A 25,640-nucleotide genomic window follows, 5' to 3' on the forward strand; every position below is an offset into this window, starting at 1 on the left:
AAAATGTCAAATGTAAGGCCAAAATTAATTGACTGTACTATCAGCAGAATATTTTCCGTTTTGACGGCGCAAATCTCGCCAAGTATGCTTTGTTGGCGACAACATAAACATAAAAAATGTTAACATATGTTAGTTCTAAGAATTTTTCATTTTGAAGGCATAAACATTTTAATATCGTTTAAAAGTTTGTAAGAAACCAATAAATAAAGACAAATTTGTAAGACATTAATTTAAGAATGTACTATGCTTTCATGGTTCACCATCCTGATTCGCTGGTTCATATCACGTGACCCAAGTGATCTCATCTCACGTAATCTACGCTACAAAAATCTAATTCTGTCAGTTATTATCTACATTATTTTCAAGTTAAATCTTAATTGGGAATACAAGTGTAAATGCAAGAAATATTTCAATTCGTACGAATAGCTTACTCTGAAATTATGTAAAACCACAGTGCTTTACTTCGCTAGTGCATTCCTATTAGAATTGATGAAATCAATCCTTTTGCCTTTTCTATACTTTCGCCTTCGGGTGAGCGGTGTGATTGCATCTTAATTACCACAAATGGCCTTAGGGCATAAAATTGAACTATCTGGTAAAAATTCTATGTAATTCTATGCCAATATTGAAAGAAACAATCAATCTGATAAGAAATGGCTACGATTTGTTTTGAAAATGAAGCGTAAAAGATTACCAGCGAGGATATTCGGTTCGGCATCACTTGTAGCATTATTGGCGACTTTATCACCTGCGCCAGCAAAACGGAAAAGTACCCAATTTTTTAATAAAAAATTCCAGCCTTATATGGAACGGTCATTAATATAGTTGAGCGTCATGTGGGCAAAGCCTCTCGTCACATCTCTAAGTAAACTGCCACATATTTGGAAAAGAATGAATGAGGGGAAAAAAAAAATATTCCATTCAATGAAATATCTGTGAAATAACCTGATACTTCTCCTAGGAATATTTTTCAGTTTGTTAAAACAAGTCTCAGGAAAACAGCATCCAAAAAGGACTTTTGAAACGAACCAAGAGGAATGGGATAAAACTGACATGAAGGAGATGCTATGAAAAAGTTTACTTTCATAGGAAATTCTAGCTACAGTTATAAACCAAGAATAATGACTATCAGACAGAAGCAGATCGCTACAAGAATACGTCGTTTATACATAAAAGTTAATTATCAAAATTGTTTTCATATAATGCGGACTTTCTGTAAATACAATATCACAATTCATAAATACAAACATTGTAAAATTTGAATGGAAAACACAAGGGTGAAAAATAATTATTTATTGTAAGAAAATCTTTTATATGAATCTCGCCTTTGCACATATTTATTTCTTTTAAATTGTGTATAAAATTATGCACTAAAGAAATAACCATACTAGTACAGAAGTACTTTTTTAAAATTCATGATAGAAAATACTTATATAGCATCCTATCAGTTTTTGTCAGACATAGTAATGAAATTCAGTTACAGTTATAACAAATATAAGTAATAATAGATGTTCGGGAAAAAATGGCATAATAATTTTAATTAAATATTTGCAATATTGATTCATCAGAAATATAATATATAAACCATTAACTCATTATTGCACATTAACTCAGAAATATATATCATACAGAAAATACATATCATACAGTAAATTTAATTCAAACAATATGTAAACTTCTGATTTTTATGAATATATTTTAAAGCCTATAACTGTCTTGCAAAAATACCTCAAATCAGTACTGCAGTTTTCACTTGAATGAAACACTGTCAATATCATGACTTGAAACATGTTATATAATGGAATTTATGAAAACAGCTTTTTCATGGCATTTGCATAATACTGATTTAATTTCTGAACTCTGTGTTTAAGAATCTGAATTTGCTTCACAACAGCTTGATTATTAGGCTCCATGCGATGAGCAGATGAAAGATCTTCATCGGCTTTTTCATATTCTTGTAACTGCACATAGGCAGCTCCTCGCCTATAGAGAGCTTTCACATTTTCAGGTTGTATTGACAGTGCTTTAGTAGAATTGATTACAACAGATTCATAATTATGATGGCGCATTTGGCATGCTGCAATATTAAGGTAACATGCTAATTTAAGATCTTTGAAATCCATATCTCCCTCCTGCTCAGGTGGTATATCATGTTCCAAAGAAATGACATACTTGAGGGCAAATCCAAATCGTCTAAATGCATGCTGAGAAGCTCCATGTGAATATAATTCTAAACCTTTCTGCTTATGATGATTAGCTCTACACCACTTTTCTGTAACACTCATTTCCCATGCTTCTGGTTCATTTGTATATGCCAAAAGTTGAAGATGAATTTCAACTAAATTATTGGAAATACTCTGATTAATGACACTGTGAAACTGATTAGTACTAACACCACATCCATTTGATTGCTTTTCCTCAGAAGATGAAGGAGAAGATTCTACAACTTTTTCCTTGGATTCATTATCTTCACTTTTAGCCTTAGATGCAGTATTATTTTCTGGCAGATTATTTAATTCATTTCTGGAGTCCACCATTTCATTATTCTCAATCTTCATATATGTTGCTTTAATTGAGCTCTCAATGGGACTACCAGAATCATTGTAAAAATTTGGATGCTGAAATATCACACGGCATTCTTCCTGTATTTTCATTGTCCGAACACAGTCCTCGATTACTCGATCGATGTAGTCATCTATATCACCAATAATAATATCTTTTATATGGAAATCATCTAAATTTGTAACCAAATTCATCTCATCTGCAGTTACTTTAATCTTACATGTTGAACCATCCCTAGGTGTATTAAAACCATAACCTTTTGTTAAAATAACTTTGGAAAACAGTACGTCAGGTGGTTTTCGGAAGACAGACATACTTGAGATTACAACTATCTGTAGAAGGAATACACTTCTTCTGCAAAAAATAACCAAATTAATGAAAATAATATAACATTATAATCAAATAAATGTTTTAGCATTTTATGAAAAGACAGATAAAAATTTTATCCTCAAAATGATATTTCAGAATACAATCATTATAACATTTCTTTATATAATTGCAAACCTGCTTGAAATTTAAAAAACTTGTTGAAGGAAACTCAAAAAGACTGGTTTTCAAGGACATATACATGATTTTGTTTCTTCAAGCATGGGCCAAAAAAATTGAAATTCACAGTCAATAGCACACAGTTATCAATAAAGTTAAGTAAATATAAAGCATATAATGATTGTATTTCTTTGAAAATAATTTTCCCCTTCCTCATAAATATGCCAAAGAATGAGCAAATTCAACTTTTTCCAGAAATGAACTGACCATTTTCAAAAACACAGTAGTGCATAATAAATCTATCCATAGACAGAAGGTATTATATAGTGCAGATCCTAAACCCATGACCCAAATTGGTATTATAAACAATACGAGCCCTGGTATTATAAACAATGCGAGCCCTGGTATTATAAACAATGCTTAATATATATAGAGAAAAGATTACTTAATAAACTATACCTTAATAATAAAGCTAAACTATAAGTCTGTTATGTTTTCTAATGCTAAAATGTATAATGTTTTACAGCTCTTTGAAAAACCTTTGAATTAAAAAAAAAGAAATATATTTTTTAATAAACAATGCGAATTCGAAAACTTCATCAAAAATTAATATTCTAAGAACACGCAGCAAAAATGCAAAATGATGCTAACATACAATCACGTGGCAATGTATCAGAACACGCAGCCAGATTTTGACAAGATATCTTAGTTGATTGGCAATTTAATCTCGGGGGACACTGTAACAAAGTACCAAAATATTTATGCACGTTTTTATCAATTTATCTAAAATTTATTACAAACAATGAAGACAAACGTGATAAGAAGTCTTTAAAAATGTAACCAGAACCAAAATATTTATGGACACTTTTATCAATTTATCTAAAATTTATAACAAACAATGAAGAGAAACGTGATACAAGGATTTTAAAAATGTAATCACACTGGTCATGTAGAACCCTAGACTGCAAGTTAGGGTACTTGCCCCTCAAAGGACTTCAAGGTCAACCTCTCACACAGCTTCAGTTCAAGCAGTAATTTCGCACAGTTCACATGTACTACTATTGTACTTTCTGTGAAGAAGTTTTTTTTTTTTTTTTTTTTTTTTTTTTTTTTTTTTTTTTTTTTTTGCATCATGCAAATGAATGATTTGAGTTTTGAACAATAATGCAATATAAAATTTAATAGTTAAAATAACAAAAAACATTTTGTTCAGTTCTCACATTTCTGATTTATTAAAATTCTAGCAAAAACATAAAATTAGAAACAAAATTATATTAGCCATGAAGCAGTATCAAGATAACCATAAACGATATATATATATATATATATATATGTATGTATATTAATTATTACATAATTAGGAGTACCTTTTTTTGGTCAGCCTTCATTTAAAATTAGACTCGCACTGCATGGACTTGGGAAACCCGTAAAAACTATATTTTTTTTAAAAATCATTTTCATCCTCAGAGAATTAAATGTTTAAAAAGTGTTGAAATATATCAATACCATATAAACTTTATATGGAAATAAAGATAACACCATTATTTCATTAAAATTTTCCTCATAAAAATTTATTTATTTCATATTATTTTAAGTAATAATGATAACAGAAGTAAAAGAAAAAGCATTTAATTATTTTATATGTTTTTACATTCCCTACAGCAAAATATCTGTTGAATTTTTATTTTATTTTATTGACTTGAAAAACTCCTAATGGAGTTACTTGGAATCCCAACATTCCACTGAACACAATTTTTGTAGGCAGCTGCTTTTAGGGATAAGAAGGATAATCAAAATACACAGTGCTGATTTTGATACTTAATTTAGAAAATTTGAATGTTTTGTTTTCTTAGGAAGATACATAAATTTGTATATTTAATGCTATTACCATATGAAATTGAAATAACTGGCCATGTGACCCTAAAAAAAGACAATTTCAGATAAATGAATAAAATTATGGAGATTTTATTAATCTTATTTAACCCAGTGTTACTCGCGCCAGGCTTCCGAGGCCCGATCAGTTTGTTAAAGCTATGTAAGCCCTACCCCTTAATATTGAAAGGGACAACACCAAGTCTTGCTGAGTAAAAGGTGACCTTTGACACAAAGGACGCGTTTCCGGAATTTTGTTTTACTCTGTTTGGACAAAAAGCTATTTTTCGGGTTGCTTAGGCCCGGTGCGAGTAAGCGTGTTTCTAATTTCGAGTTTGAAGTGCACTGAGTTCGCAGCACAACATGGCTCGCAGATTAACATATTATGAAGAAATTGAACGATTACGTACTTTGCTAGATGAAGTATCGACTGATGATGAATCTATCGAAGGTGATGATTTATTGTCTGATTGCGCTGAAAGTTTTAGTGAGCATAATACATCATCTGACGAAGAAATCAAGTCTGATGAAGAGGACACTACTGATTCTAATTCAGTTGATTGTTTTGTCAACTGAATTGGAAAAGATGGAAAGACAATTTGGAAGAAAACAAAATTTCGTCAAAACGTTCGAACTTTATTGCAAAATATCATTTCAAAGTCGCCTGGAAATGTTGGAGTGGCAAAAATGTAACTTCTCCTCTTGAGTCTTGAAGTTTATTACTGGACGATCTTGAATACGATTGTCACCTGTACAAATATATATACTGACACTATCAGTGACAGCTTTCAGAGAGACCGCAATGCTAAAAAAACAAAACTCTCCGAAATTAAAACTTTTATTGGTTGATCTTTACAATATGGTAAACTGGTAGTTTGGCGACATTTTGGAGGTGATAAAGGTTACTACCTGGGACTTTGGTAATAATGTGAGCAGTACTCAGTTCCGATTACGCATTATTTTGTGTGGGGGAAATGAGAGATCATGGGATATGTCATGTGATATTAATGGACGAATTACGGTTCTTTAATCGGAAGAGATCATGGGATATGTCATGTGATATTAATGGACGAATTACGGTTCTTTAATCGGAAAAGGGGGGAATTTGGACAAGTATCTGTGGATGTATATTATTTTGTATTAAGCTTTATTGTGTGTTGTGTGAAGTAGGGTTGAATAATTTTGGGATTGTATGGCGCTGTCTAAAGTGAATTCGAAATTTTTAATACGTTTGTGTGATAATTCAAAAGAATTGGTTGAATGGTGCATGAGTGTAGGTTTAATTGCGGATAAGTATGAATGTCCAAAATGTGGGAATGAAATGAAATTGTGTGAAAGGAAGGATATTACTGATAAGTTTGAATGGCGGTGCAAGAAATCTGGTGAAAATGCACATTTTGTGAAACGGAGTATAAGGAAGGGTACGTGGTTTGCTGAAAGTCGTTTGAGTATGGGTGAGATTTTATTGATTTCTTATTATTGGGTGAATAGATTGCCAGTTGACTATTGGATTTTGGATTTAGAAATTAGTAGTAGGACTGCAGCTGATTGGAATTCTTTTTGTAGGGAAGTGTGCGTGGAATTTTGCGAAAATGATATGGGTATGCTTGGTGGCATGAATGTGATTGTGAAAATTGATGAGAGTAAGTTTGGGAAGCGGAAGTATGAGAGAGGTAGGAGAGTGGAAGGAAAATGGGTGTTTGGTGGGATTGAAAGGGGTAGTAATAAATGTTTTTTTAAGGTTGTGCGAGATAAAAGTAAAGATTGTTTATTGAGTTTTATAAAACAATATATTTTACCGGGTACTATAATTATTTCAGATTGTTGGAAATCATATCAATATTTGGAAGATGAAGGGTTTAAGCATCTTGCTGTAAACCATAAGTATTATTTTAAAGATCCGGAAAGTGGTGCGCATACCAACACAATAGAGGGCACCTGGAGTGGTATAAAAAGCACCATTCCTAGGCATTGCGACAAGGAGAATTTTGCTTTTTATTTAGCGGAGGAAGTTTGGAGGAAAAATTCGGAAAAAAAATCGTTCAGTAATTTTATTGAATCCATAATAAAAGTGTATCCACCATGTAAGGAAGATTCGGAAGAAGATTAGGTTAGTTAGACTTTGTTAAGAATGTGAGTAGTATTCAGTTCTGATTACACATTATTTTGTGTGAGGGAAATGAGAGATCATGGGATATGTCATGTGATATTAATGGACGAATTACTGTTCTTTAATCGGGAAAAATCTGGGAATTTTGTATTTGGCTTTATTCTGTGTTGTGTGAAATAGTGTTTGTGAATTTTTGGATCCCATGGCCGTAAGTAAAGTGAATTCAAAATGGGTATTTAGTGGTATTGAAAAGGATAGTAAGAAATGTTTTTTAAGGTTGTGCGAGAGAGAAATAAAGATGTTTTATTATGTTATTTATTTTACCTGGTATCTTGCTTTGAAAGATAAGTATGATTTTAAAGATTCTGAAACAGAAGGAAGAAAAGTGTATCTGCCACGTAATCAAGATTCTGAAGAAGATTAGGTAAGTTAGTATTTTTAATTATTTTTATGCATTGTTGTAAATGTAAGGTGGAAAGGAATTTGGTATTATTGGGAAAATTGTTATTAGCAATGATTTAGTTTAAAGTAATTAGGATTGTAAGGTAATTTTTATTAATTTAATGTATGTGCTCATTTATATTTTAAGTAGTGTTTTTGAATTTAATTATATTTTAATGAAATGATAGTTATTTTGTGAATTTTATGCTTGTAGGAATTTGGTATACTTTTAAGTTGAAATAAACATGCATGGAAATAATTTAAATATTTGATACTAAATATTTGTAATGCTTGATGTATGAATTCGTTGGTGATGTGTATAATGTAATAGATGATTTAGAGGTAAAAGTTTTTGGATATTTTATTTATTTTATATGTGGAAATGTTCATATTTGTAAAGGGTAAATACTTTTTCGCGATCATGTAATTTCATATATGTTCTTTTTACCGGGTTTAAAGATTGAGAAAATTGTCATGTATTTTCGTGAAATTTTTTTAATTTATGAGAAAAAAGCAGTGTACATGGATATAGTGAAGAGTGTGCGCAATGCCATTTTTGTGCAATTCTGGGATGTTTTTTTAAGTAAAAATAAGTCGACGTGTACATGGTTCAGTGATATTTTAATGAAATGATAGTTATTTTGTGAATTTTATGCTTGTAGGAATTTGGTATACGTTTAAGTTGAAATAAACGTGCATGGAAATAATTTAAATATTTGATACTAAATATTTGTAATGCTTGATGTATGAATTCGTTGGTGACGTGTATAATGTAATAGATGATTTAGAGGTAAAAGTTTTTGGATATTTTATTTATTTTATATGTGGAAATGTTCATATTTGTAAAGGGTAAATACTTTTTCGCGATCATGTAATTTCATACATGTTCTTTTTACCGGGTTTAAAGATTGAGAAAATTGTCATGTATTTTCGTGAAATTTTTCTGATTTATGAGAAAAAAGCAGTGTACATGGATATAGTGAAGAGTGTGCGCAATGCCGTTTTTGTGCAATTCTGGGATGTTTTTTTAAGTAAAAATAAGTCGGCGTGTACATGGTTTATGTGTATGTGTTATTTTAAAAATGCGTAAGGAGGATGGTATTGTGCAGTTTTTCCTAATTTTGCAGTGAATATTTGTCATGATTAAGCAGTTTTGTTTGATAAAATTTCTAGCATAAGTGTAATTCGGCTAGTAGATTGTTGGAAGAAGTGTTCAGGAGATAAAAAGAAAAGAAACATGTCTTTACTTCGTGAAGACAAAATGGCGGCGGGGAAAAAAAAATAGAGGGTTGCTGTAGGAGAGTTGGTCGCCAAATTTTCGCCAAAAAATCGCCAAGTTACCATAATGTAAAGATCAATCCTTTTATTAGATTACTATATTTATATTGTATACATAAATCATCCCATGTGCATGTGAGAGATTTATGGCACACTGATGGAATGGGAATAGAAATATTTCATAGGACCATGTCTCATAATCGTTTTTTGTTTCTTATGAGATGCATAAGATTTGACGGTGTTAGAATCAGGCAAATGAGAAAAGAAATTGACAAACTTGCCCCAATAAGGTATGTATTTGGCTCATTTGTGCATAATTGTCAGGAGTTTTACACAACTGGATCATATGTTACAACTGACAGAAAACTCAAATCATTTAGAGGACGCCGTTCATTTCGACAGTACATGCCAAAAAAGCCAGCTAGGTATGGAATAAAGATTTTCGCTCTTGTTGATGCAAGAACTTTACATGTAATTTAGAAGTTTATGTAGGTACTCAGCCTCAAGGCCCGTATCATGTAAATAATTCATCAGTTGAAGTCGTCAAAAGGTTAACAGAAAAGTTAAATTCTGGGAGAAGTGTAACAGTCGACAACTGGTATACTAGTTATGAACTTGAAAAATATCTCCTTCAGAAAAACATTACTCTAGTGGGCACCCTAAGAAAGAACAAGAGGGAAATACTGAAAGAGTTTGTGAACAGTAAAAATCGTAAGGTGCATTCACCCTTGTTTGCATCCCATAAAGACATGAGTTTAATGTCGCATGTTCCTAAAAAAAAAAAAAAAAAAATTGTTAAGCTCTTATCTACAATGCATAATGACGACGCTATTGATCAAACAACAGGTGAGGCAAACAAACCTGAAATAATATCCTTTTATAATTTGAAGAAAGGAGTTGTTAGTGTGGTGGACCAAATGTCAGCAGCGTATTCAACTGCAAGAATCAGCAAAAGATGGTTAATGGTTCTATTCTTTACACTGCTAAATACTGCTGCAATCAGTGCTCGAGTATTACTCCAATGCTCAAAACAATGCTCCATCCTTAAAGCACAGGAAGCGGAGTCAGTTTTTGAGAGATCTTGCAACAGATTTGCTGAAAGGCTACACAGCAGAGAGGTGCGCTGTACCATGTCTCCCTCGACATTTGCAAGAAAAATTATCTTCCAAGAGCAAAGAACCTACCGCTAAAAATCAAAGGAATTGAGAGAAAAAGGTGCTATATTTGCCCAAGTTCAAAGGACCGAAAATCTAGGATAAGTTGTACAAAATGTGAAAGAAATGTCTGTGGAGATCATTCTGTTTTAACATATACCAATTGTACATAAAACTTGGTAAGTTTTTTTTAAAAAATTCTATACATATATTGAATAAAATTAGAGCTCTAATTATTGCTTTAAATTATGTTGTTAGTAAATGCTTAATGGGCTGGTTAATGACCTGAATAAAATGTAAATCCATAAACGGGCCTTGCAGGCCTGACGCGAGCACTTGTGTACATACGATTAGCGCGAGTAACGCAAAGTTAAAAGAAATACAGAAACTTAAAAGGCAAATTGTAATGTTCATTTTCAATGAAATCATAGGGTAATAAATAACAGATATATGCCTTATGAGAATATAAATAATTAGAATAACAATTGACAAAATCAATGCAGTAAGGCTTTTCAACTTTTAAATGATACTATAAGGCATTTGGTAGAATAAAAGGTAAAAGTTTACAATTGGGTGCCCTTTGTTTTTACAAAGTTAAAACTATCATGGTAACCAGAAATGAGGTTTCATCGCCAAAATTAAAAAAAGAAAAAATTATCGCTAATTGAAGGGGCAACCAATTCTACGTTAGAGCCGAATAAAAATTAAATGATACTATAAGGCATTAGAATAACAATTGACAATGCAGTAAGACTTTTCAACTTTTAAATGATACTATAAGGAATTTGTAGACATATTCAGCTGTCAATGATTATGCATGAAAAATATTCCAGAAAATAATTATTTTGAATTTATGTGTTGGAACTGTTCTTATATCCAATATTCAACAACACTCAGTGGGTAAAATGAAGAATTGCCCACTTATTTGTTTGGCGCCTTTTACAAGAGTAAGAAGAATTGGATTTTTGTTAATTTTCTTTGACTTTTTAAGTGAAAATAGGTCGATGTGTACATGAATAAAGTCAAGGGAGAGCGCAATGCCATTTTTGTGCAATTCTGGAATTTTTTTAAGTGAAAATAGGTCGATGTGTACATGGATACCGAGTATGTGCAATTCTTAAGAAAACGTGCCAGGCAATGAGTGATTCTGCACTTTCCCCCACTCAGTTATTTTGATTCAATCGGGGATGCCTACTCAAGAATCGCCCTGACAGTACATCAGGAATTATGGGGAAAAATAATGATCTGATACTTACAGGATCTTAATTTGCATGTGTTTAACCATACATGTCACTTTCATTCAATTATATTTATAGCTTATTTTATCTCACATTTTATAAAAATAAGAGCAAACGTAAAAAAAAAAAAAAAAAAAAAAAAAAGATATATATTCCTGCCAATTTGTAAATGGCATTTGATTTAACAAATATAAAAAAGAACATACTTTAGAAATTAAGTAGCTTAACAGTTCTCTTACATAATTAAGAATTCTGTACATAACTAAGCACTACTTCAAGTTGGGAGATAAAAAATTTTAATTTTCTTCAGATTATTTATTTAGCAGTTTGCATCATAATGTCGCCAAATCCCGTGTGTACCGCATACTAGAATTAAACCTAAGCAAAACAAAAAATATTCAAAACAATATAAAAGAGGAACTTAAAATAATTTTCATACAGTATTTTAAATTCGTACCTGATACACATCAAGTTCTAAATAATTTTTAAACTTACGGTATTCAAACAGCAATACAATATTTTAACACCAACTATGCGCAGTTCCAATTAACTTTGTGAAAATAAAAAAATTCCGAGGGATACAAAAGCAATCCTTTGGTAACATTTCATTTTGTCAGCGTAGCTATTTGACTAAACTTTCATTTGTAGTTAGTTATCTGTACGCTTTTCTTAGCACACAAAATTCGAATTAAAGTCACTCTATATATTACTAATTCGCTTAACACTACCCATAATTTTCATTCATGAAATATACGTGTTCTACTAGAAAGTGCCTAAATTTTCAACTGCTTCTCTTTTTTTACTAGGGGGGAATGCTTTTAAACTTCCGACTTCTAGTAAAACCTTGTTTACAGTTGTTTGGCCTCGGCCGCATTTGCGTTGCGTGCAAGGCCAAGAACAACTTTCTCATTAAGTGGCTTACTGGTTGTTTAGTGTTATTTTCAATAAAGCTCCTATTTCTCTATATTTTCGTGAATTTTCACTTATTTCTACTGGCTACTTGTGATGAATACTTGATGGCTTGACTGTTGAATAAGCTGGCTGTGTTACCGGACCTTTTTTTAAAAGCATATTATAATAGAAGGATAAGGATTTGTGTTCTGTTTATTAGAGATACTGAGAAAGATATTAATATGAACAATCTAAAATTCTAAGCAATAAAATTTTGCAAAACGTATGAAACATAATGAATACGGAAACACGCCACGAAAACCGGAAGAAGCCCAGCTTCACAACGGCAACGAAAAAGAATTATCTGGCATCTACAGTAGCGGTAAACATTGCCGCGTGTTTTGATTATTAATGCAATTTAATATTTATGTTTAAATACGCTGGATTATGTCATTTAAATTCTTCAAATCGAGTTCTGCGCGACGACACCTTCCAAATGTACTAATTAATATTCAGGCTATTGACAAGTGTCTAAAACCTTGTTATTTATGGGACGCTTTTGCTGCCAATATAGTAGAAATTGAACTTTATTTAAAGGAATTGCGTTCTATCGGTTTAATTGAAAAGAAACTGAGCGTTATTTCAATATGTGATACAGCGTTAATTACAGAATATGAAAATTTGAAGAGCCATATAGATAGATTTTGTGTTGAAAATGTGTACCTTGTTGACGTGTCAAAATCACGAGATTTACCATCACTCCTTCCCGCAGTGGAGAAAGAGAGAATCTTAGCACCGATTTTAAGATATGCTCAAGATTTGCTATCTAAATCATTCGATAGTAGCAACAATGACAAAATCTTACATATCGACGTATCTATATGTAACGTGACTACTTTATTTGGAACTCTTTTAGGGTATCCTGTAATATATTGGTACAGTCCATCAGATTCAGATTTTACATGTTTGTCAATGCTACCGCTCAAAGTTTATCGCATTATGTCCACAATTACTCCCAAATTTCATTCCACAACGAAGGTCAGTTTTCATTCTACTGAAGAATTATTTTCATTTAGCATTCCTGAAAACATTTATGAGCAAACTCATCATGTGGTAAATAAATGGTTTGAAATTTTGTCATTAAAATGCAAAATTTCTAATTTTTGCAGTTTGCAAATGACGCAGAATATAGTCACACAACCATGTGTTTCTATGTAATTGTGTAAATGTAGTGAGAATGCAGCATATGTAAATCTAATTCATATTTTACAAAATACCATTAATTTTTTATTTTGCTTTTTTAGTATTTCAGATATTACTTGAATATTAAGATACTGTAGAGGGGAAAAATTATTTCCAATATATAATTCTATAAGTTCAGTTTTTAATTTTGTTACATTTTTTTAAAAATGCAACTTGCTTTTAATATAAATATCTCTTATTAGAAGTTTTTGCAGTAATTTCAGGGGGGAAACTAAGAAAATATATTTAAACTAAAAGTTTAAATTTTTCTATAATCAAGTTTAATGCATTTCTTAACATAAAACTAGCAAAGCAACGACCTTGTGTTTGGCATAGATTTTAGTCAGGACTTATGGTTTTAAGCCCACCAGCGGCTGTGGTAAAGCACTGAACACTGGTAGCTCAAACTGGGATTTGAATCCTGGTGAACTGGTTGTCTGGATGGGCGTTTTTGTGATTTTCTCCATATATAACATGTACACAAGCCAGGTTCCCTTAAAAGGTACTCCACTGAGGCATCCGTTCTTTTTAGCAGATAGGCTCTTGAGTGTGTTACCGTAAAAGAAATCAAACCTCTCGATTTTGAGGGCAAACAAAAGCAGATCTGTTTTCATCAGGAGCAAAGAAGTCTCTGCAGATTTCTTTGCTCTTGATGAAGAGTGTCCTATGCCTGGTTGCCCTCGAAGTTAAGAGGCTTGACTAAAATCTATTCCAAACACAAGTTTGTTTGTTGTTTGTTGTTTTGCTAATTTGATGTTTTACTTTGGCATGTTTTTCTTCTGTCTTGATTATTAAACTTTTCAGTGCTGAATGTTTTCCCTATGATAAAGCAGTGTAAAATTAATTCCATTCAGTTCCTAAGCATTGAGTCAACATGCCATCAAATTTTGAGTTTCTGTAGTATTTTCAGCAAAAAAATTTTTTTTTGATTGTAATTTACAACAAATTTATAGGTTTGGCTTTGAAAGCATTCTTTTACTGAATGCATAATAGTTTCAGGTGTGAAATTGTTCAAGTTCCATTGATAATTTATATAGCTATTTTAAATTTTATCACTAGTTAAAGAATGAATTATTTTATAATTTTGAGTGCTTCAGGAAATTTTTTTCGCAACTTTGTTCTAACACTTGTTCAATTTAAGTGTATTTCAAAACTGTATAATTCGGGTTTCCTGTTTGATGTCAATCATTTGACACTGCTATTCTGTATTTACAGCAAGTTTGACTTTCATTAGGATTCATAGAAAGTAACATATATTTTCAAGTCATTCCATTTATATTTTGTAGTTAATTATCATTATTACAATAAATACTCTAGTACTTTTGTATTAATGCTACCACACTAAACATTATTTTTAATGTAATATTTTTCAAGTCATTCCATTTATATTTTGTAGTTAATTATCATTATTACATAAATACTCTAGTACTTTTCTGTTAACGCTACCACACTAAACATTATTTTTAATGCAACTGAAAATTTTGCTTGCTAACAAAAATTTTGTTGCAATAATCATATAAAGGAAAGCTGGTATTTTGAAATAAAAAGAAGTTCAATAACAAAAAAACAAACAAACAAAAAAGGTAAAAGTATATTTATGGGTACCCCTTGGCAAAAATTGGTGATTTTTGGCGGTACACGGATACCGAGTTTGTGCAATTCTTTGACCTGTTATTTTGCCATTTAGCTCCAAACCACTACTCAAAGACAAAATAACAAGTTAAAGAATTGCACAAACTCGGTATCCATGTACACGTCGACCTATTTTTCACTTTTTAAAAAAATCAGAGAATTGCACAAACTAGGCATTGCGCACTAACTTGACTTTGTCCATGCACACATCGATCTACTATATTCACTTAAAAAGTCAAAGGAGCAGCCAACAAAAAAATATATGATTTCAGTAAACTACATTTTAAATCAAATAATGAAATAACATAAAAAAGGAAATTCACCTTGGCATTACATAAAGGAAATATCCACTTACAATTATTTACAAATTTCCCTGTCTTCAGTCAAACAAAATTTCTTAAAAGCATCCAAAAACTTCCTAAAATTATCTGAACTTGAATCCATGTATCGGCGTCACCATATAAATTCACAAAAATAAGAGTAAAAAATATCCTCCATAGTTCCAAACTGTCCAAAAAATAGCTACTAAGTAAATCTTCATTTACACAGCAGTCAGTTAAGTTTAGTCTTCCAAATTGTACAGAAACTTCAAATTAATCTTACTACATTCAGCCATTCTACTGTCTAAACAACAAAACAAGCAATGTACTTCCTAACCAACACACACTACAAGCCCTTACAAAACATCCCATAATTCAAAATTTACTGCAACCGATTACATCATAATAGGGTTTCCATAACATTCAACTACTCAGGTTACCATTAATGAAACAATAACTTAACGATAAATGAAACAATAACTTAATGATAAATGAAACAACAATTTCGCAATAATTCAAGGGGTAACCTTCAGTTTACTCTAACCCAAAAAATATATGTATGTAGAAATCTTTTATGTGAAGTACCTCGTTTTATTTCCCTTGTTCTATGACACAAACACCAAGTTTACCACCAGCAGCACTTTTACGGTGTAAAGCACAAAATAAGAAGCTTACTTCCTAACTGACATTCAGGGCCAGATTTACATATAAGATACACAAGCTATAGCTTAGGGCCCCCACTTTTTTTACCCCCCCCAAATTAAAATATAGTATAAATAGTATTAAAATATATTATAGCAGACTTATAAAGGGCCCCGTATCTCAAATAGCTTAGAGCTTTATCTAGTCTAAATCCTGGCTCTACTGAGATCCAACACAGAAATAAGCCTTGAGAAATGTTCTCCCAATAATTAAAATCACTGCCATCACACATTACAACCAATCATATCACAATAGGGTCCAACCAATCACGTCATGATTGGGTTTCCGAAACATACACCGTAAGATACTCAGGTTACCATAAAAGAAACAACTTGGAGATAATCTAAAGGATACCTCCAATTATAGACTACCCTATATATATAATATATCAGAAAGCCCAGTGGTCATGCGAAATGACCGCAGTTCTAGGTATTATAAATTGTAATTAAAATGATTTGTACAAAGGTGTCTGCTAATTCAATCTGAATTAGTTTATTTACTGCACAAAATGAATTTTTGTTTAAAATGTAAAGTGTAAATACTTGATCCCACTCTGGCAAGAATACTAAATAACAAATATCCTCGTGAATGGATTCTGTGGAATAAAGATATAGTTATGGTTGTAAACCATTTAAAAAACAGATGATTGTCAATGCAAACAAATGTTCACATTTCCCCTGACACGCTCAATTTGCATTCAGCTGAAAATTCAGTTTAAAATACAAAAACAGTTTAATAATTTTAAAGGAAAATGCATTTATTGGCAACATTGTAATTTATATCTAGTTTTGGCAACAATAAAAGAAAATTCTGGACTTGGATTTGAAAACCAAATGTATGAGAAGCCATTCACTAGTACAGTTACGCAAGCAACCAATAAACTATCGGCGACAAACACTTGAGCCACATATATATATACTAGAAAGCCTGACGGTCATACGAAATGACCGCTGTTCTAGATATTATAAATTGCAATTAAAATAATTTGTGCAAAAGTGACTGCTAATTTAAACTGAATTACCCAGGGCAGGCGGTGAGTACACCCCTTTGCTTACTGCCCCACGGTGTTTCCCCCTTCTACTTGCTTAATTGCTTAAAGTAGAGTGCAGTGAAGGAAACAACTGGCAGTTCATTTCTTAAGAACCCACCGCTAGCTCAATCAATAATGAAATGTTAATTCACATATCAAAGATCTCTTTGTACACAACATTTCTTGTGTAGATCTTTCCATCATTTTTAAGCTCGCCTTGCAGAGGACCCTCCATTATTTTTAATTTTACGTTTATTTAAATTATTATTTTACGTTTGTTTAAATATATAATTATGCATACTTATACAAACTTTAATTTACAAGTACATTTTATGTTTCTAAAATAATATGCATGTACAGGATTTGGAGGTAATTATAAATTTAAATTAAGATTTCTCAAAATTATAATTTTGTTGCTTGCGTGCATGATTTCTCCGAAACCATTGGTCAGAATTTCAAAAAACTTTCAACAACTGAATAAACCCTAAGGGAGTTTACAATGAGTAACTAACTACTTATGCCTTTCGCCAAAAAATTTTAGAAATTGTTTTTAATTATATTAAAAAAATAATAGATTTTGGTGTAACAAAAATTTAAAAAAAAATGTTTTTTTTTAAGAAAATATAATTCTATTATTTTTAATATACGTCATCTTAACTGCACATTATTTTTCTACTTTGAAAAAAAAAAATCAGCTAAAAGTATTGATTTGTTTATATAATGCTGCGCGCAGTACGTATTATGATATTGGCAAAAGGCATTTTATTTAAAATATGTCGAAGATAAAATAAAAGTACCAAATACATTATAAAGGACTAGAAAGCCTGGCGGTCATACGAAATGACCGCTGTTCTAGATATTATAAATTGGAATTAAAATTATTTGTGCAAAGGTGTCTGCTAATTTAAACTGAATTACCCAGGGCAGGCGGCGAGGACGCCCCTTTGCTTACTGCCCCACAGGGTTTCCCCTTCTACTTGCTTAATTGCTTAAAGTAGAGTGCAATGAAGGAAACCACTGGCGGTACATTTCTTAAGAGCCACCGCTAGTTCAATCAATAAAGGTGATTTAAATAATAAAATGTTAATTCACGTGTCAAAGATCTCTTTGTGCACAACATTTCTTGTGTAGATCTTTATAAGCTCGCCTTGCACAGAACCATCAGTTGTTTTTAATTTTACGTCCATTCTTTCATGAACTCTTGAACAGGCAACATAAAGTTGACCGTGTCCAAATGCAGGCTCAGGTAAAAAAATTCCAACACTCTTAAGCGTTTGGCTCTGAGACTTATGGATGATCATAGGAAAGGCAAGTTTTACAGGAAATTGTCTACGTCTCAATTGAACGGCAACCCTGTGCCGTGGCAACTTCACCCCATTGGCTAGTACAGTTACGCAAGCAACCAATAAACTATCGGTGACAAACAGACACTTAAGCCACACACACACACACACATATATATATAGGATGAAATAACATCATCTCCTCCGAAATGGCTGGCTCCCAGGTTTAGCGAAGCGCACCGTTGGATTCCGCAGGTCTGTGGCATGCCATTTTGACTATTCGAATCTTATTGGGACTTTAATTAGCCAAGATATTAATTAAAAAACTAGTTTTCCCCCACTTTTTCTGTATATTTTTCACTTTCTTTCTTGAGTTTTCCCTATTACAGGGATCCCTATCTTTTTTCTCGAATATTTACGGAACAGCGCCAAGTTGAAATTCGAGACGCATATCCTCGGATTCCAAAAAATTCTCCGAATCCATCAATCTCATCTTCGTACGACTTTAATCGGCCGAGATATTAATTAAAAACTGCGGAAAAGCTAATTTCCGCGCTCATTTGTCCGAGTGGCCACAATAAACTATTGGCGACACACACTTTAGCCACTTATATATATAAAGAAGATATAAAGCTTGTTATTAAAATGTTTAAAAGCTAGATATGATATTAAAATCAGCAGCTATAGGAAAAAATGAAATTGAATTAAATTTTAAATATGAGAGGGGGGGAATATACTAGTATATACTGTATTTAGCAATATTTACTCTATTTGCCAATGAAATTGCATTAAGAAGTTAACAGAAAAGTAGTAATGTATTCTGTCCAATTTATAATCAGAAAAGTAGTAAAGATTTCTGTCCAATTTATAATAAGCATTTATGTTTCAGAAGTATCAGTTTTTTCATATACAGAAACAGTAGATGCATTCAAAATATTTATTATTTTTAATAATTTTTATACTTTTATTAAAGTTTGTATGTATAGAATATATTTTATGAACCTTTTTTATTATTATAATGGCTGAGCATTAGTTGAGAATGTTATGAATTTTTGTGTTAATGATAATAATATTAGTAAGTGAAAGTTATACATTTTTGAATTCTGGTTTGGAAAATGATTTGAAACTCAGATACTACCATGTTAATTAACTATTCATGATAATGTTATAATTTGAGAATTCTTTTGAAAATTGCTATTTCAAATACATAATATTAGTATATATACAAGTGTTGACTGAAAAGTTTTGAGATACCTGTTTCTCTCTTTCCTAGTTTTAAACGTAGTAGAGTCAAAAGTCTTTAATCCGGACGTCCATAATCCAGACCTCAAAGCTATAAACTTCCTGCGCATGCGTGCTTAATGTATAACGGATGGTATAACCTAAGCTAAAATTATCTATTTCAGTTAATGTTGCAGATTGCGTTGTTCCTTAATCTTCGAATTGGATCCAGCTTATTATTTTTTGCAGAATGTTAGAGCAATTTTATAAAAGTAAGTTGGAACTTTCGATTATGTCTAAAAGAATTTTTGATTCTGGAGCTGCCAAAGGATTTATAAAGCGAAAGCATGTTTCGATGTCCATCAAACAAAAAGTGGAATTGCTGCAAAAAATGGATAAAGGCATATCCTTTGTTTCTCTAACCATTCCGAAATCTGTTTATCAATTTCACGCTGCTCTGCGTGTGGGGGTGGAACGTCGCGGCGCGCAATTAACTGGAAGTTGATCTGTCAGCACTATCGTTATCTTCAGGGCAGAAGTTTTTATTTTATTCGGCTTATAATTCCTTACTAAATGTAGTATTTAACCTCGACTAAATGTTGTATTTAATCTAGATGTACTCCGTCTTTTATATGATTTAAATCAAATTCCTCGTCATTATAAATATCACGAATACAAATCAAATAGTTTTCTGGCTGCAATTTTCTAATTTCGGCTATGCGTAAGGTATGCTTTACGCATGCGCTCGTTGAAAGAAATGTTTAATAAAGTAAACAAATAAATATTAAGCTTTTTTTTTGGTAAATTTTGATACCCTTTAGATCATAATTGCTCTTTATTTCATAAATTATGGTTTCATATTTTTAATTTTATAATTTCTACATGCCATCTTACCAGATTTAAACTGATGATCTATAATCCAGAAAAACCAATAATCCAGAATCGCCCCAGAAGTCCTGACGAGTCTGGATTAAAGACTTTTGTCTGTAATCATGTACTGGTTAAGACTATACATTGATACCTTAGTGATGTCATTAATCCATTCTTGTAAAAAAAAAAAAATTCTATTATTATTACAACACTGATTAATATTAAAATATACATGTGATGAGTGAAATTATGTACTATACATAAATGAAGCACTGCACATGATATTGTACATAAATGTTTTTCTGCTATCCAGTTCAAAAGCAAATTTTCAACATTCTCTGCCTCTGATCTTTGTTTGGGAATTGATTTTACTCCTTTCGCAGTGTTAGCTGATTTAATAGTGTCTTAGCTTTTCACCAGTCATAGATAGCATGGTTATCGGCTTAGTATGCCATACCCAAGTTTCAGTTACGCATGTCATCTTCATACTTTTCAACAACTTCCTTTCCCCCTCCATTGTGATCTTAAGGATTTTCTTCATTGTTTATTCTTTTCATTAACTTTCTTAAAACTCATTGTTAATGAATTTACGAAATAATAATAATAATGCATGAAAAATACAAAATCTCTTGAAAATTCAGAGTTGTAGTGCAGTTTTTTTACTGAATAATAGGAATAGACATTCTGATGCTTATGGGCGATCACAGTCAAGTCTAGAAAGAGGTAAACAAGTGTAATACGCACAGTCAGTGACTCGTCGAACTCAAATCATATTCCAAACAAATATTGTATACCAAATTAAAAATATTGCACCAAGACGTATACCAAAATGGACATATTTCAAAGCAGAGGTATACAGAGGTACCACTGTATATTGCAATATTTGAACTTGTATTAGGATAGATATGGCCTTCTTCATTATTTCGTTCCAGTTATTGGGAATATCCAATTTGTTTTGCCATGGCAAATCAGAAAGATGTCTCTCTGATTGTATGGCAGAGATATGATTAAATTTTGTGTTAAATTTCAGAACAACTGTAACAAAATACGTGAAATGTTACAGGATGCATACCATGATGAAACATTTAACTTTACCTCACTATTTCAATGATAGAGCCAATTTAGGAAGGTAACATGTGAGTGATGAAATATGTTCTGGCAAGTTATCCACTGCAGTTATGAAGCCAGTATTAAATTTGTGAGTAACTGTGATCAGTGGCTGTTGTAGCAAAAAGGCTTTGAAATAATAAAATTTCACCTCACTGGTTTTAATACTATGTTGTTTGGGATACAAATACTAGATGTTTTGGGCTACAAATAAATATGAAACATAGCTAGAATAGGTCCATATTTTTATTCAACATTTAGAACTCAACTGGGGGGGGGAAAGGATATTCTAAGTAAACACTGTTTTCGTTGCCATTCTACAAAACATAAATTCAAAGCAGTACAATAGTATTCATTAACATTAAATACAACTTTTCTAATTTACAAATAAAATCCACAAAGTTCTAAATTACCAATAAAGTTCACATTTAGAAGTTTTTGTGGAGGATGCACTTCTCTACCAACAAGATGAGTTTTTAGAAGTCTTTAATACTTGTTCATTGATGGGTGGAGATCAAGCTGTTTGATAGTTTTGTTCTGTTTGAGATTTCCCCCCCCCCCCAACAATTGTCATTGTGAAAGGAATTGCCTAAGAATTACTGTCTAATTCAAGATGAAAGAAATGCTGAACTGGCCTGATTTTAACTTCTGAGAATGCCTCCAGCTTCACAAAATGCGTGATATTATCTGTACCTGGGAGCAGTTCAGGTACTCGAGCCAACATCTAGTCTATTTATCTCTTATCATTTCCAATAAGATTCTTTTCTTTAATTATTCCTTTCTTATCTTCTAAAGTGTTTCAAAGGAAGCTTAGCTATTCCTTCTTAAAACAATTTCTAAGTCTTATTATCTAAAATGGGTAAAAATGAAAGTTATATTAAAAAACTAAATATTTTATGGGGAAAAATTAAATCGTCAAAATACTAAAAAATTTTAAAACAAATAGTAAAATGCAACATTTGTTTATATGAATATTTATTTTTTGACGTACAGAACTATAATAACAAATACTGTAATTCAAAGCAAGGAAATTCTAGTTTTATCTTGGAAGTTCTGGATTTTTCTGCAAATTCACAAAATGAAATACATTCCTACTAAACATTAATTGTTACCAAACTTGCGAATCAGATGGGTAAAACTAGAGTTCTGCTCACAGTTAAAAAAAACCCATTATGTTAAGTAATGATTTCTGTTATTTCTGATCCTTTAAAAAGCAATTAATTTTGGAAGTTGAATAAAGTCATTTGAGTTTGGCATTTGGTACTAAGTCTTTCAGTTAAAATAAAAATTAAACTTGCTTATACATGATATTTAATGCTATGTTTTATCTATTATACATCACAGAAATTTTTATTGAGACTTACATTGCAATGTGCATATTTCACAGAAACTCATTTTTAAATATGGAAATAAACTGATATTGTGACAGCCATCTAGTTTATGCACTGTATGTATCTTTACCAACTGTTGCATGTATCTCAAATAGATTATAGTATTTTTTAATCATACATTTATTTCCTTATTTTTAAACCTGATTATGCTTTCAGCTATTGCATAATAAATATCATAAATAAATTTTCTTTTCCTTTAATAAACAATGAATAGATATTAGTAATTTTTCATCATGCTGAACTGTATGTTCAAGGCTCTTTTCATAACTAACAAGAGCTGGCTTCATTGATTTCCAAAAAGTGAATGGTCTTGCAAAAACTTCTCACAAAAGCCAAGGAATTTATTATTTTAAAATCACAGATTAAGCATGTAAAAGTTAACAATTTCTGTACACGAAAATTGCTTTAAAGCAAAGGCATATCAGTTGTAGGGTTATTACTATTATATTCACTAACCAGTTATTTTATATTTTTTATCTTTACTTTTCGTTTCCATTTCCGTACCAGAATGTAAATGAGGTAAAAGAGATAGTACTTAAAGGAATGTTTTGGGAGTTTAATTCAGAGTATGTTTTGCCTCTGAAGTTCACATTACTACGTTAGCCAGCTCAGATCAGATTATGTGGCTTTGCAATTTAATTTCAATGTTTAAGCTGTTGTGCCAGTAGGAAGTTTTGAGCCGACTTTGCATTAAATTTTTTGTTTAGCCAAAACTAAGTTTAAACTAAGACTTATGTTTTAAATTTTAAATTTGAAGTTACTATTTCTTTACATTACATCACCACAAGTGGTTGGTTGATTTATGAGAATGAGTCGTGTATTTATGTTCAAAGTTTTAGCTTGATACATTTTTTATTTTAAAATCTCTTTAAGACCTTGTAGTTCTGTCCAGACATAATGATAATTCGCTTAATATTTCTTAGGAGTTTGAAACTAGTTTTTGCTACCAATGCAAGTGAAAGGTTATGTAGGAAAGTCCTTTCTTACCAGAGTCGTTTTGAGTTAGCAACTGAAAAATAATTGACACTTATATACAATAAATTAGAGGAAACAGAAACAATAAATGATACTTAAAGCAGCCAATGACACAAAGCAGCATCCTGAAGTGTTTAAAGTCATTATAAAAGTATTCAGTAATATGCTTCAGCAGTGAAATACATCTAGAAAAGGACTGATGGATTTGATGTGTGCAGTGAGAAAACTCTACAGAAATTTGAGCATTAGTTCCAGATACTGAAAACAGAAAATTGTTGATTCTCTGGGATTGAAAAGTATCTGAGGATCATGCAACAAATATGTAATTATTACTGGATATGAGACTTCTGAAACTATACTTAGGTGGCTTGAAGATATGTTGTTTTAATTTAACATATAAAATCCTGTTCTGGCAAAATAAAGATCATAGAAATAAATCATCGTTCAGCAAATTGTTAGATAACAACAGGAAAACAAAAATCTAAAAATTGGTAAGGGTTTCGACTGTGCAAAACGTATGTTGTTTAATTTATGTGGCACATATCCTCCAGCATATTCGCAGACTCTTTACTATTTGGGAAAACTTAAGATCTGTAATTTTTTTTCAAATTTATTAGTGGGCTTTTAATTCAGATATTGAGGCATTTAAAAACAAGAAATACACATTGTAATAATTTAAACCTTTATCTTATTTTTTTATAGAACATGCTTAAATGACATGATTTGAAATATATTTAATTTTATAAAATATCCAACTAGTAATTTTTATGAATGTTTTCAGCTTTGTTGTAAATAATAAATTAATTTCCTAATGTCCTGTTTTCTTGGGGCTTTTCCTCCTTTTCTTGTTTAATCTCATCCAAATTTCTTGCTTATTTCTTCTTTTATTTTATTATCAAGATTGCTAAGGCTGTACAGTATTGCATTTTGCTTAATGTTTGTGACAAAATCGTGAAACAAACTTTTCATTGTAAAAATTGAACAGCAAATTATGTAATTTGGATTTTTAATACCTGCTGTAATTAATTAATAGATTGAAAGCTTGTGCATTTAATTTAAATGTAAGTTTATAATTGTATCAGATTTTTTATTTGTAATTGATGCATGTTATAATTCATAATCGGTAATAATTTTAAAGCCCCCCGCACCATTTTTTCAGATTTAATTTGACTATACCTATCGATTAACGTTGATCCTATTACACAGTAACCATATCTTTCAAAACTGAAACGCTTGCAGTTCTGTAAAAGCTTATTTTTGTAGATTTTATGTATGAAAATATAACAAATAAATTATATTGTATTTTAATAGGAATGTTATTTTTTAAAGTGAGTTTTCCTATTTCAGTTGCTGTACAAAAATTGTGGTATTTTGAGCACTGTTAGTTTTTATTAAACGTACTTAATGGAGATTTTATACACAAAAATGTAGTCCTCAGGGTACTTTAATATGAAATGTTCTCTTTTGTACACGAGTTTGTCCCTTTTAATAAATATTCAAAAATTTCGATATTTATAGATTATTCCAAACCGGGAGCTATAGTGGGCGTAAGGGTAACACTGGAGGTAATTTCAGCATTATATTATCTTATACTTCTAGCTATAGCACTGATTTGGTGGGCTTTTTCATATGGCTATTATTTATTTATCCATTATTGCACTGTTAAACACTGCCTAGCTGTCACATGCTAAGTGGTTTCAAAATAGGAAGGAAAAAAAATTCATTGAGCAAGATAGCATTTATTTGCTACCCTGGGTTTCAAATTTGTCATCTTTGGGCCTAAAATTCGATCTTATCCACTTTGCTGTCAACATATGCAATGCATTACTTACGTA

General features: G+C 31.3%; 2 protein-coding genes across 4 annotated transcripts; one reads left to right on the forward strand and one right to left on the reverse strand.

The window, feature by feature from the left end:
- Window positions 1-1,278: 1,278 nt before the first annotated feature.
- Window positions 1,279-12,024, reverse strand: LOC118202288 (uncharacterized). 3 transcript variants are annotated; one of them, XM_035374461.2, is made up of 3 exons: window positions 11,637-12,024; window positions 11,381-11,519; window positions 1,279-2,916 (listed from the first exon to the last, which is right to left on the reverse strand). In XM_035374461.2, exon 3 carries the CDS (start codon window positions 2,874-2,876, stop codon window positions 1,806-1,808), a length of 1,071 nt encoding a protein of 356 aa, XP_035230352.1. In that variant the 5' UTR covers window positions 2,877-2,916; window positions 11,381-11,519; window positions 11,637-12,024; the 3' UTR covers window positions 1,279-1,805. The 3 variants fall into 3 exon arrangements, with proteins under 3 accessions (XP_035230352.1, XP_035230345.1, XP_035230339.1); XM_035374454.2 differs by lacking the exon at window positions 11,381-11,519; XM_035374448.2 differs by lacking the exon at window positions 11,381-11,519 and having other exon boundaries at window positions 11,599-12,024.
- Window positions 12,025-12,050: 26 nt separating this feature from the next.
- Window positions 12,051-25,113, forward strand: LOC146997078 (UPF0739 protein C1orf74 homolog). The gene has a single exon (XM_085816582.1). It carries the CDS (start codon window positions 12,480-12,482, stop codon window positions 13,248-13,250), a length of 771 nt encoding a protein of 256 aa, XP_085672708.1. The 5' UTR covers window positions 12,051-12,479; the 3' UTR covers window positions 13,251-25,113.
- The last annotated feature ends 527 nt before the right edge of the window (window positions 25,114-25,640 follow it).

This window comes from Stegodyphus dumicola, chromosome 5, assembly GCF_044657685.1.
Source record: "Stegodyphus dumicola isolate Sdum_Otavi_A_Nest chromosome 5, ASM4465768v1".
Taxonomy (NCBI): Eukaryota; Metazoa; Arthropoda; class Arachnida; order Araneae; family Eresidae; genus Stegodyphus; species Stegodyphus dumicola.